This window comes from Dermacentor andersoni, chromosome 10, assembly GCF_023375885.2.
Source record: "Dermacentor andersoni chromosome 10, qqDerAnde1_hic_scaffold, whole genome shotgun sequence".
In the NCBI taxonomy this organism is placed as follows: Eukaryota; Metazoa; Arthropoda; class Arachnida; order Ixodida; family Ixodidae; genus Dermacentor; species Dermacentor andersoni.
In genome coordinates this window covers 95,470,545-95,484,960 of record NC_092823.1, presented here as the reverse complement: position 1 = coordinate 95,484,960, position 14,416 = coordinate 95,470,545, and the positions used below count along the sequence as shown (strand labels likewise).

General features: G+C 42.7%; 1 protein-coding gene across 2 annotated transcripts in view; it reads right to left on the bottom strand.

The window, feature by feature from the left end:
- The window catches only part of LOC126544408 (gamma-tubulin complex component 2-like), a 66,277-nt gene extending 52,786 nt beyond the window's left edge, over nt 1-13,491 (bottom strand). For both annotated transcript variants that reach the window (XM_055062555.1, XM_050191722.2), the window contains exons 1-7: nt 13,393-13,491; nt 12,489-12,529; nt 7,009-7,239; nt 6,055-6,163; nt 4,126-4,220; nt 3,557-3,631; nt 837-918 (exon numbers count right to left, since the gene is read on the bottom strand). In XM_055062555.1, coding sequence (XP_054918530.1) covers nt 837-918; nt 3,557-3,631; nt 4,126-4,220; nt 6,055-6,163; nt 7,009-7,239; nt 12,489-12,524 — 628 coding nt within the window. In that variant the 5' untranslated portion in view covers nt 12,525-12,529; nt 13,393-13,491. The remainder of the gene's footprint in view (nt 1-836; nt 919-3,556; nt 3,632-4,125; nt 4,221-6,054; nt 6,164-7,008; nt 7,240-12,488; nt 12,530-13,392) is intronic.
- Between the last annotated feature and the right edge of the window lie 925 nt (nt 13,492-14,416).

Genomic DNA, 14,416 nt, shown 5'->3' with positions numbered 1-14,416 from the left:
ATGCACTGTAAAACTCTCACAGAATGTTGAAAAACCCTTCCGAAAAGCGAACAAACACGCGGGATAGCGAAAAGATATGGGTAGGGCCATAGAGCAAACATAAAATTGTAACTACGTTTTAGCTACCGTTGGTCTCGCTTTTTTTGGCGCGGCCATGTTTTGGTTTCGACTGTAAGCCGACCCCCCAACTTCAGACTCTCAAATTAAAAAAAAAAGTGGTCAACTTACAATCGCGTAAGTACAGTAACCAACTGCGAAAATGTGCCCAACGACACTGTTCGTAAACTTACTTCCGGTTGGCGCTTTCCCGTTCCAACAGGTCAGTGACGTCATAGCGTGACGCGTTCCGGAACTTCTGAAGCCCTCCGGCTAGCTCTACAGGAGTGCGTCCGCTGCGGGTTTCATACGTACACGATAGATGGCGCAGCGGCACGTTCTGCTTCACGTATTGAAGTGCGCAGGGAAAATTTGAGCATTAAAGGGCGCATGCAAATTGCTTATGCCCGGCTAAAGTTTTCGTCTGCCTGTCAAGGAGGCTCCTGGACGTGCGTGCGATGCGCGAGGACTTCGTTAAATCGGAAGTACAGTATAAAGTGACCTCGTTAAATCGTGAAAAAGATAAATGGTTTTCAATGGGGCAGAGATTGGGAAAAATAAAAAGTGTGTTATTTCGAGAATTTCGTTAAATTGAGGTTCGTTATATCGACGTTCGACTGTATAGATAAATTAAATAAATGGGCTAAAACTAAACGTTCTCAAGATAAATGAGCCCCCGGCTTCGAAAGTACTAGATAACGAGCGCGTGGCTACGAGTTCAATGCTGTAAAGGGACTCACCTGCCGATTCGTCGATCGTAAACGTTCGCTCTGCATGAGGGTTCTGTAGCGGTTGAGACCGGATGTAGATCGCATCGACGCCCTTGCAGAGACAATGTGGTAGGTAGCACGAGAAAAGAGAAAAGCTCATGTCGCATTTAACACTGCCGGTCATCCTAAACAGACACTAAACAGAAACACTAAATCAGTTTAGCCAACGGGTGGGCAAATATTTGAAGTTTCGAATATGAATTGAATATAAGCGCCCACTACAGTAGTAGACCGATAATTCGGACTTAACGGGAACCATCAAAAGGTCCGAATCACCTGAAGTCCGAAATGCTAGGTTTGTACACAAAGAAGTGACTTTAGTATACAAGTGGCCAAAAAAAAAAGGTGTGCCGAATTTTTGGATTGCCACTTTGAGGGATATCTTCAATTTTGTGTGATTTTGTCCGCGTCTATGAGCGACTGCATTTTTGGCCCAGGGCCAAGCATGCTATCTTAATGCTGAAACGCTACCCTTCGTCGACATGTCCAGTGCTTGTCACATGAAACATTGTGAAAATGAAAGAATCTTCAAAAGTGATTGTCAAAGAATATGGCCCAAGTTTGTCAATGCGAAGCTGCATGCACATACCTTTGGCCTAAACATTCCATGACAAATATTTTCTAGCCTCCTACACTATTCCTTTTCACACATTTCACACTTCGTCAGTGGTCAGGGTGACGCTCTGCACACCTTATCAATAGATCAGCCGGCCATGAATGGTGGATGACAAGAATGACATAGGGTCAAGCGGAAGGCATCACTGCAGAATCGCAGCTCATATCTCGACCACTGTCATGTTATTGCTACAGATAAAAGAGGGCATCTCTACAGAAATTAGAGTCAATCTAGATGATCTAGAGAAGTGGTTAGTACAGGCATGGGCCACCGTCGCATTTGCGATTGTTGCAGAGTCATTTGAGAAATGCACAATATTAGATGCGCAATGACTGCATGAAGAACATGTAGTTTATAGACAGTGATAAAGTGCAGTCTGAGAGTTACGGTGATGGACCATTAGATATAAACAAATCTATCCTGTGAAGATAATGGGCGCTGGTTTGATCTTTTTCCAACTGCCAGAATCAGAGGCATGCAACATTTCTGTGACTAAAAAATTGGCTGCACATCAGATTTCTACTTTGCTTGGGAGCCCTAATGTCATTTCTATGTTAGCTTTTTATGTTGAACACATAGAAAGTGGGTGAGCGTTTGATTTAGAGTCACATTAGAATAAGGAAAATACTACTAAATGAATCAGCCATGTGTCTCGGTGTTTTGCCAGTTTCTTGTTGAATTCGATCAGCTGGATAATTAGACCAATTTCGTCAGTCCTGTCACGGTTTAACAAAAGTCGACTGTATTTGCTTAATAACTTCATGTTTTACTACGGATGTGACTTCACTACTTAACTAGTTAAGGGGCAAGAACATTTGTGTACACTTATGATATAGAATTTACAGTATGTGCAAGCCAGGCATTCACAGTAGTACAGTCCAACCTCATTTTATAATGAAACAGAATACAGTCTACACTCATTACAATGGACCTGCGTACAACAGAATTTCGGATATAACGGACCATATTTGAGCCTTACTTTGTTTTACCTATTTTATTAATGCAACGAAGTTCGCTTTTAACAGACTGCGCTACAATGGACTATTAGCTAAGCAGACGAAATTAGCTGCAATATTTTTCAAAATCGGGTATTTAAAACATACTTTTTCCACGTCAACACAGGCTGATGACCGACTCGCGAGGGTCAGCCGACGATCACAGCTCAATATCGCACGTGCGAGAAAGGAAGACGGGGCAGAAACGTGCTGCCTCCTTTTGTGCGCGAGGCATGGGGGGGTAGGCAAGAGAGAGGGGGGTTTTACTCCGGCGACTGCTGTTTACGACGCGGCACAATGTGGACAAAATGCTTGCGCGCGCTGGCCAGATCGAAGATCGAAAGCGATCTTCGATCTGGACAAAGTGCACGCCCACACGGGCGCCGTATCTTGAAAATGATTTGATATGTGGCAATAGTGCGCCCAGTGCCGGAACTTTCGTGTGTGCTGTGCTTTCTATGTTTGGTTCGCGTTGAAGCGAAAGACAGCACGAAGGTCAATTCACTTGCTGTTGGTGCCGTGCTTATCCTGCTCAATTCGCTATCGCAATCAATGCTTCGCCTTTCGGGCAAAACTGCGACTTCTTTGTTTTTTACTTCGTACATTTGTCACTCACTGTTTGCAACAAAGTTGTTAGACATCGCAACGAAAGTTTCGGAAGTGAGGCATTTCGGATATTACAGACTTCGGATAAAACGGACATGGATAAAACGGACATATTTTGTCTGATTATCAGGGTCCGTCGTAATGCGAGTCGACCGTATAGCTAAATAATGGATAGAGCAAAGTAAGCAAAATTCCCCTTGAAGTCCCCATAAAGATTCATAATGCAGCAGGTGTAATAATGAATAGAACTAAGTCATTCTGGCTCCCCCTCCTACTTCGATATAACGAGGCTTTACTGCATTGCCTAGCAGTTCAGCAGGCTGACTTAGCATGTCCAAAAAGTGTTCAAGCTCTTCTTTTTACATATTTCTTCTTCCTTCTAGTATTGCCAAAGTACACTGTTCTTCACTGATACAAAGGCCAAGTGAGAATCCTTACAAAAAAGAGTGCAGAGTACGAAAGGATGCACATACCAGCATGACATAGATCAGGTCTTCGAGTAGCTTGTACTCTTGTGTTGACAGAGGTAGAGCGCCGATGGGTTCAGTCTGGAACACAGCAAAACCACTAAGCAACACCCTGCTCCCAACATTGACGGCATAATTAATCCGAGATGTTCATTACAAACACAGCTGCTTGTTACTATTTGTCCCATTTGAATGCTTACAACTCCTAAGGTGGAAATTTCACTTGCTTTTGAAACGCAGTAAGTTCCATTCAATTAAGTTAAGCAGTTGGCCTAAGGATAGCATCTGCACTTTTCACATATTATCTCAATAACAAAGCTGTGTGCTGGCTTGAGCTTAAGCGTCCTCCTGCGCAGGTAAACAGAATGGCCTCACTGCCAAATAGATGCTCCCGCATGTCTGGGACATGAAGAAATGAGATACAGAGCAATGGACTGCTGACACTAAGTGCTAGCTACTACTTGGCCAATCACATCAGCACCTTGAGCACCCTTCACAAAACTTGAGCCCTTTAAGCCAGAAATAAGTGGTGCAAAAGTGTGCGACAGAAACAAATGTGGGCATCTGCAACCAACCTTTGGGTCCCTTGACGACCGAGGATAAGGAACGAAGTCCCAGGACACCTTCGAGTCGTCCACAAACAGACCAAAGGTAACTGGTTCCACAGCAACTGCAGATACAGAAACGGACAGAAAGCAAAGAGCAACATGTTGAGATCAACTCACACCAAACAGACATTAAAAAAAAGGAAACTGCAGATTGTGTTTATGGACTGTATGTCGGAAGCGGTAAGCACAAGCTACCATTTTGTAACAATTCTTTTCCTTAATCTCTGTTCTTTCATCATCTGTCGCACACTGACAACCTGAATGCATCCGTAATGTTACATTACCTAATCTCATCGCTTCATCTATTCTTCTGTCATCTCAATTGCATTTGCCTTCACTTAAAACACATACTGCCACTTTAGTAGACATCTGCTTTATATACATACCCAACCTTCCAACTACACTTTACTTTCCCTTAGAGACACTAAGAAGAAAATTTGTTTAAGCTGTATTAGTAAATTACCCTTCTACAGTAACAAGAATGCTACTCTTCCCTTTAACACGGGAAGATTTAAAATGTCATTCACATTTCAAAATTCGAATATGTTATTGTGTTCAATGCACACTCTTACCGAAAAGTGAGCTCAAACAAAAAAAGAAGGAAGTAATTCATTATAGCAATTAACCTGTTTTCAGCTTTGGGTGTTATGTTATATTCTAAAACAAAATATTCAACTTGACTGTTCCCAGAAGTTTGAGTGTTCTTGTGCCCACGAAAATTGTCAAGAGCATTGTCGGCCATGTTCAGCTCCATATTGCAAGCGCAAAAACATAATACAAGTTTTGTGGATGTATACCATCCTGCTATACCATAATTTTGATTAGAAATGCCTGTACACTAAAACTTTGTAATAATGAAATTGAAGGGGGAGCCATAATTACTTCGTTACATAAATTACTACATTAAAACCATTGCTGCACATACTGCACTATAAATTTCCATGGAGATATCAACTGGAATTTCCCTTTCTTCCTTATATCCTGCTTCGTTATAACAAGATTTGACAGTATTTAAGAACATTTGGTACATACACTAACTTTTCCTGTGCCTTCTAGGCTTCGACGCATCGCGATTACTATCGTCTGCAAATGACATTATCTTTTGTTGTGTTTTCGTGTAGCAGTGCATGGTAAATGTCCTTTGATATATTGAAAGTCACTAAAACGTCCCGTGCGAAAGGGGCGCTATTGTGAGGGTAGCTCAGTAAGCCAGTAAGAAAGCAAGAACGAGATGGGTAGCAATGTTGCCCTGAATTTGCTGTACCAGCTCACAATGACACAAGTGTTGATTGCGACTGCGTGGGCCTAGTTAATTTTTCACAGGTAAAGATTGACTGCATTATATTTTAATGGAGCCAGAAATTGAAGTTAGCAAATTTCATGACGCTTTACTGAACCACAATGTCCCCAACATGTAGAAATACTAAGAAATCCGTGATGTCCCACAGTGTTAGCGTTTCTGAACTAAATTTAAAAAATTGGAACTGTGCCTTTCGTTCTCTCGTGTAATGATCAATATATTCTATCACAGAGTTAACAACACAGTTTTCAAAGAAGGCTTCATCAGTTTAAACTAACAATGTTTCTCTTTAGTATCCCTACAATGTTAACCGGATCAGCAGTCATCTACGTACGCTCTCTAATACTTACTGTCCCAAAAGTCCCGGAAAAACTAACGAGTTAAGAAAGGCTAAAACAAGCGGGACATGTAGTAGGGTCCAGTCTGACACAAGGTTTCCTGAAGCAAGTTCACTATAAAACTCGATAGGTCCGAAACCTTTAGTTTAGCTTCCCACAGATTAAGCACACCTTCTTTAGGCTAAGCTTCGGACAAGATTAGAGCATCTCCAGGACTGGCTGAATGTGGTAGACGTATGTGTAATGCCGAAAGCTCACCCGACTTGGTCTGGCGGTTCATTGCCGCAGACGGAGCAAAAGATGTCAGTGATGTCAACGAAGCAGGCCGTGACACCGAGCTTGGTGCGACTTTCTTCTGCCTGTCACCCTTCACATGCGAACGGGAAGAAAAATAGCAGGTGTCACTATCAACAGTTCCACCACTACTTTGAAATCACACTAAAATGCAAACATTTCTTTGTTCTTCATTGCCAAAGAAGAAAGAGGGGTCACAAGATGTTGTTGGCATGGAGCCAAAATTGAGAAAGGAACTTGTCTTCGTTAGGGCACCCTGACTTGTCAGACAAAGGTGAAGACAATGGGATTTGTCTTATTTACTAAAGAAAATAAAAGTCCTGTTGTCTTTATTCTTGCCTGCACCAGTGTTTTCATTCTTGTCTGCCCAACAAGTCCAAGCCCTCAGACTTATCATGCAAGGACAAGAGAGTAGACAACGGTGAAAACTTGTCTTTGTCAGAAAAAAAATGTCTCGTCTTCGTTCTTGTCTTCACCTGTACTGTCGTCTCTGCCCTGAGAATTCTGGACACCCTGACTTTTTGTTAGGCAAGAACAAGAGAAATGGTAAAGGCAAGGACAACAAGGCTTGTCTTGTTTGCGAGGGAAAGGACAAGCACTGTTGTCTATGCCTTTTTTTCTTGAACTCGCAAGTGTTTTCGTCTTTACCTTGAGAAGATTGGGCATCCCGACTTGTCGGGCAAGGACAAGGGCAGTGTCTACAACTGCACATGTGAACCCTCTCAGTTTTGTGTTTGCCTTCTTCCTTTCTCTAAATCTCCCATCCCTTTTCCTTTGTGCAGGGTAGCCAATCATACATCTTCACTGTTTTCCCTCTATCTACAGAATGCTACTGTAACAAATTTAGTCAATGAGCAATTTCACTGCACATTGCTGTTTTCGGTTACCGAATTACCGGGCAGAGAGCATAAAACAAACCTTGCTACCATCGCAGAGCAACTCGTGCTTGAGGTCATCGAGCTTCTCTGGAAACTCCCTCTTGCTCCTTATGGTGATACCCGAGAAATTGGGAAGTTTGGGCTCAGCAAAGACAGACGCAGCTGCATTCTTCAGGACTGGAGGTTCCTTCCGCTGCCGCACACGTGCCTGCTGTGCCATGTCACTCCTGTGCTGCTTCCCCTCTGTCGGCACACTTCTCCTATGACTGGTCTGTGTAGAAAAGAAAAAAATGAAATAGTTCTCGATAACTCTTAGCAGATGAGTGTTGCCTACAGGTAACACACTAGAAAACATTTTTTTTCTTGTCAAGTTCCAGTTTGGGGTACCGAGTTTCTGGCTAAACGTCTGCGGCCAGCACTGAATGACTGGTTGCATCCTTCGTTTGTTGGAATAGAGCAGGAAAAGAGTAAACACCAGTGTTGCCAGTCTTTCCTGGAAAGATACCACTACAAAGATTGTTTCAGCATTTGACATTGTAAGCAATACTGTCAATGTCAAAGCCATTTTAAAGGTACACCAATGGGTGACTTCAAGTCCTCAGACTGATTTTACCAGAAGCAAACGTAGACAATAAAGTCATAAACAATGAAACTACCCTGTAGTGAAATAGAAAGGGACACTAACTCTGCTATGCAAATATGTAGACCGTTTATTGAAACTTTACAAAAAGAGCTTAAAGATCTAGTGAAGCAGATTCTTCCAAACATTTTTACACTGAAATTTTATGACCTGCATTCAAGCAGGACATAGTTACTATAGCCACCAGATAATCATGGCAACAAGTTATTACAACAAGCCACAAAAACAAATTGCTGCAAAAGGTAAGCAAGGGAACTGCTTCTGGTGATGACAAAACCAAAATTCTGCTTTGGAGGGCCCCTATTCTAATCTCGACCCTTTGAGTGTTTATCACATTAGTGGATATTCTGGGTAGTGATGGCAGAGGAGCGATAGGCAGAGATAGGGCGTAGATATTAAGTTATGTTACTTCTCCATCGCTTTCTCTCACTCCAGTTATATTAGGAAGTTCTAACTTGTTTATACATTCTCAAGCTTCACAGAATACTGGGCTATAGAAGACACAGATGAGAGCAGCTATGTTGGTGGCGCCATCATGTTACACAGAGTTTAACCAGAGAGAACTGAGAACTAATATTAAAGTGACCAGCCACGTTCTACTTGGCTACTGACGTGAAGCAATGGCAGCGATGTAATGGTTAAGGATGCAGTACTTGTTATTTTTTTTCAACAGGGACATTGATGAAACACAAAAACTTTTCTAATGCATTGTGGTGTGACAAAGTGTCACAGAATGCTGCTATCATTGTTGTTAAGGGGGGATGAAGGGCCAAAATCAAAATTTTTGTCAGAAATATGCATTTTCTTATTTTGTTTGTTTCGAATTTATAAGCATACAAAGAAGCTCCTCGCCAAGATTTGTTATTACCTGCAGAATCAGGGGTGGGACTGCTCAAAGTCATTTTGGAGCAATTCTTGGAGCAAGTAAAATAGCATTTTGGAGCAGTCTGGAGCAGACAAAATTGCATTTTGGTGCAGCTTGCAGGAGACTAAATTTCATTTTGGAGCAATTTGGAGGAAATAAAATTTAATTGTGCCACAGTTTGAAGCAGGCCAATCTGAATATTGGAGGAGCAATGGAGCAGCCCACTTTGCAACCACAACGAAACCGAACTAACATGAGCGCTGTACTGCAATTGTCTTAGGCAACGTCTTAAGCTGAATGTTGAAGCAGATTACTCTGATACTGAAACCGTCCGGTGCATGCAAAATTTTAATAATAGTACCTGTAGATATTTAATTAGTGACATCAATCACAAAAAAACATGCATTCTGCAATGATGAGTTCAAAATTTCAAAAAGTAGCCAAAGACATGTTTTTTTATAAATGCATTTCTCTTCATTGTTTCCGCAGTGTGGGTGAAGTGCCTAAAAATGCACTTCACCAACAGACAGCGCGGCGAAGACAAAGTTATGAACTACTGCGGTTTATTGAAGGCCATTCCTAGGATAGGATAGGAATAACTTTAATAAAGTGGCAGCAAACGACGATTTAACGAGTCGTGACGCTGGCCAAGCATCGACCCGGGGTTATACCCTACTCTGCACTAGCCCAGTTGGGCCCGTTTGTAGCGGGTCATGAGGTTTGTGCTTTTCGAGCGCACCCCAGGCCTGCTGGACGGCCCATAGTTGTGAGTCCTTGTCTGCTGAATGCAGTGCACTTTGAATTCCTACATAATGGACCAGGGTGATACCAAAGCACCTAATGCTGAACTTTCTGGCATAACATTAAACTAGTCTAATCTGCTTTTTATTCCAAATCTGCCACCAGCCCTTCATGGTAGGTCAAAATAGATCAGGCCTCGCCCATCTGGACATAAAAAAAGATTAGAATAGTTTTACGTAACATCTACCCTGGGGACAGAGACGCCGACCCACTTAACCCGCTGCAGTGCGTGCCTTCCTAATATCTAGTTCACTCGCAGCACCTTCAACCTACTTTTCATTGTTTTGCACCTCAGCTACAGAGCACAGCCCGCTCAGCCCGCTCAACCGTATTCTTGTACACTCTAAATACAGCCGCCCTGGCCGTTCCGACAGCAGCGACGACAGCCGGGAGTGGTCGTGCACAAGCCGGCCACTTGCCGGATGCACCGAAAAGTCCAGCATTAAAGTGCGAAAATTATGATAGGTACACATGCTGAAGCCATTCTGGCACAGCGTGGCACAATTTCGGTCGATTTTCGGTGTTTGACGTAGGAATTTGCGTTTGTATCAAAATGCCGCAATTGGTGCAGGAGTCGCAACCCCGCACAACAGAAGTGAGCAAGCTTTTTTTTTACCTCGTAGTTGCATGTGTTTTGGCATGTTTTGAAATATTTGAATTGATTTTTCACAGGTTGCACTTTTTGGCCAACTACAAGCACTTTTAGGAAAATTATTGTCTCGAAACTGCAATGCCAAAAACTGTAAAATTGTTTCTAGGCTGAAAATTTGTTGAGGAATAAGGCTATGGACATTAATTTTTATATTGCTTCTACTGAGAAAAAAGTACAGCTTCTTGGATAAAAGTACCAGCTAAAAATTAATTTTCAAGTGATGCGGTTTCTACAGAAGAAGGTGTGAAACTGCAAGAAGCTGGCTCTAGCCTGTAGTACAGTTTGTCCAGAAGATATTTATTCAGAACAATTTTATCTAGATTTATAATACAAGGGCGAGTCAGTAAGTCTTTGCCCCTATTCTTTTCCTGAACCAAATTATGGCTGTAAATGCAAAGTCAACATATCCATTCCCAGCAGTGCACCTTTCTTGGACCGGCCTGCTCTAATCTGCCAGCAGCTCTGCAGCACGGTGCTGCTGTCGCCTGTCGAATATGGCGGTTCTGCTTCTTATGTCCCCAGCGTATGAGCAACGAAGTGTGATGTGTTTTCTATGGAGCAAGGGACGAATGCCTATCGAAATCAACAGGGAAATGCAGCCCACGCATGGGGAAATGTGCATCACATTGAGAAGTGTAAGGCGGTTAAACTTAAATTAAATTATGGAGTTTTACATGCCAAAACCACAATCAGATTATGAGGCACGCTGTAGTAGGGGACTCCAAAATAATTTGGACCACTTGGGGTTCTTTTAACGTGGCCGCATGCGTCACTTACTGATGACAGGGACACCTGAAATTTACTGCTGCGATGGGAGAAATGTCTTCAGCGGTGTGGGGACTATGTGGAAAAATTGTGTAAGGTACATAGAATAGTATGTATACTTGTAGTTACCTGTGTGTACCTTATGTTCTGGCTAATAAAATATAGTGGCAAGGACTTTCTGATTCACCCTCGTATTTAATATGATAGTTTTCCTGAACTGGCACACTCAATTACTCAATGGGACGTGCATAGCTTTTTTTCTGTTTGTGCTAGGGTAATCAAATTTACTACATGTTATAACTACAAGAATACAAAGCCTCCTGCCTACGTTTGTCAAAATTGGCATGTTAGTTCAAAAGTTTACCTTTCAGCACCCCATTTCCCTTCAATGCTGTCCACATCTTTGGCAATCTGGTATTCCGCGAGGAATACAAATACAGACAAGCTAAAGCTATGTATTCTGCAATGTCCGAAGTCTTCCAGCATGAAATCTGTTCCTAGGACTACTGTCATGTTGCTGTGTTGGAGTCAGTGATTCCCTTTTTGTCTTACAGCTGATGTAGAGGACAAGTACTCTTATGACACCATTAACTGCGTAACGAAGGAGTTATTAAAAATGTAGCTACCATTTACTCTAACACTATCTTACAACTAAGGCACGTGACAATCTGCATGCAGACCATAACATGCCCGGCCAGGAACAACTTAGCCTTCGTCTTTCTTTACTGACAACATGTGAGCATACTCAGACATGGTACATAGGCATAACCCGCAAACTTTAAAATTCATAACAATACCAAGGAAACAACACCAGAAGGGGGGCGGGGACAGGAATACAAGCATACTTTTTAAGATTGTCTTGAGCACACACATGTTGTGGGACAGATAATACAAAGTATTAACAATGATTTACCTTTAGACGCAGCACACAGGCAAAATAAAACTAGTAACAGCACAAGCCAACTGGCAACACACTGTTTTCAGGTGACAGTGACTTTTTCATCGACTCTCTTGTTGCCAATTTCGCCTGCTTCAGAAACAAGTCTAGATAAACCTCTCCAAGTAGGAACCCCTCTGGTGCCCTTTCACAAAAACAAGACTAACAAGGGTACAATCGAGAAGCAAAACTTTTTCGAGAACCGAACTTATTTTTGTAAACCTTGACAAAACATTCGTAAAATCATAGAATGAGCCTGAATTTGTAAACTTTATGGAAAACTTGTATTAGCTTGGTGACAAGTTGCGAGAAGTCAATGCTTGTGGACATTGCAAATATCAGGGACAGTGTGGAGATTTTAAACTTATCACATGTGATTTGCGGATATAGAATAAGATTGGGTAATGTGTGAGGTATGAAACTAGCCTAGCATGAATTTACAAAGAATGAAAAAACGTAAGCTGCGCAAGTAAGCCCACATTCCAGATGCAACAGTACTTACAAACCGCTGCCAATGTTTAAGCATCTGAAAGCATCACTGCGAGGTACGACAAATGTGGTTTACGAAGCTGACACACAGCGATGGGACGAAGCGAGTGTCTTGAAGACGAGAATTCACATAGACCAGCACGAATTCAGACCGTCTAAGCAAGCGAAGCACCGTTTGGTTCAAATTAGCATAAAAGGCCAGCCGTCTGACAGCAGGATCAATAATTTAAACGCGGAAACGCGTTTAGGGTGGCGGCCAGAGCGACCTACAAACAAGCTCATTAGTTTCAAGTCTGCGCAAGGACGTCCGTCCATCTGCGGCCTTAAAGTAGAATAGGTTGAACACAAAATTTCAAAAATCTTCCACTCACCCCATTTCGGTTCGCCGATTCCACTGGTTGGCTCATGTCCGCTAAGGACAGACAAAAACACAAGGTCACCAACTTCACCGCTAACAATTAAGTAGTCACGAGTTATTCAATCGCGCATATGCAACAGTCCGGTTAGCCCTTAGCTAGTCTTTGACTCCGACGTGCAGGCAGCTGCTAACTGCGGCACATGCCCTAATGAGCGGAAGCAACACAATGAAGAATGCATAAGCCGCCGCCTACCGTCCCGTGAACGGTGCTTGCTACGTCCTATACTACAATGAACATCGATTAAAGACATCTCCAGCAAAAATTGCAACGGGCTGGGTACTAATTTGATTCTCCGCCGAACAAATGAGACAGTAAACATCCTCGGTGTCTCCGAAACCTAAACATCGCACATATGGGGCGACGCAACGCCAAGCTTCGAGACGCACGAACCGTAAACTGTCGACATAGGACGGAAGCTGGCAGGTCACTCGAATGTCAAAACTGGGCAGTTCAGACGAATAGGAAAGCTTTGGAAAAGCGCTCCGACACGCGAGAGAGTTGGTGGGCAGCATCAATGAGGATCAAAATTTCCACCACCGTACAGCTGCGATAGCATCGCGCTCCGACCGTGTCGAAGTGCCTTTAAGCTTCTCAACTGCTGTGCTCGACAAGTGACAGCACACAGAAGTCTAGGGCGGAGGGTCCTTGAACCCCAATTACGACGGAAGAGCCAGAGAACGCAATTTGATACCGCGGTAAAAATGACAACATAGGCGCGCGTCACGGGACATCGCTGAGGACGATCGCGCAGTCGGAGTGAACTACGTCTAGCGATTCCGAACGTGGTACTCAGGGCCGTTCTGGCCCAAGTGAAGTGCTGGAGCGGTGCTTAAACAAGTTACGGCAGATAACTTACCGTTAAAGTTGTTCGGAGGACAGACGTTGAAATTCTTACACGCGCTAAACGTTCATATTGATCGCGCTGGAGGCTGGAGCCGTAACGGGCGAGGATGAAAAATAAGAAACAACCAACTTTTAATAGTCAAGCCGCAGTAACGTATGCCTGGAAATTTAAAAAGGAGATAAGTATAACTACAATTATAATATAATAAACTTTTCAAGAATTTATTGCGCTATACATAAAAAGTTTTGAAATTATTGTACAAAATGCGAAGAGAAAAAGCACTCACTAGAATGGACCAATGTACGCCCGCCATATTGAGAAGGACCAGGCATGCAGGAACTTTGGTAGTTGGTCAGAAAATTTTCGGGATGAAATGGATATTGAAAAGGCATCCCAGGATGAACTCACGGTCTAGTTTGCGGAGTTCAGTTTAAATTTCTGTCAATGTTAGAGCGGTATACTCGACAGAGTTGTGGAGCGGCAACTTGGAATGATTCCGGCAACATACTACATTTTCAAACTCCTGGAATGAAGTGAGAACGGAATGAAAGCCCGAGAGTCCGGAATGCAGCTGGAATGTTATGTATGGGGACATAGACCCCGAGCTTTAGGTGTTTATTCCAAGTAAGAGCACAAAACTATCAAATTTGCCAATTAGACTAAGCAAGACATGGCTTACATTTATGTATACATGCAGGGTGTTTCAGCTAACTTAAGCCAGAGTTTAAATATATGCCAATGCACTCTAAGACGATGCGACAAAATGCATGTTGCTCACTTCTGTATGTACGTAGTTTGTCATGCTATCTTTCGTATTTTGCGTAATTAAATAATTAGTCATGATTAAATACCCAACTTCTGAAGCAATGAAGTCAGGCAAAAATTTCCAATTAAGAATTAAGTTGTAGAGAGCGTTGCAAAACGTCCGATTAGACAGTTTCTAACTTTCCATCTATTAAGTATTAGTGTTTTTCAGCTTACTGCTGCTGTCCGCGAAATACAAAAAAGTACCACGTGACATACCCGCTTGCGCGCC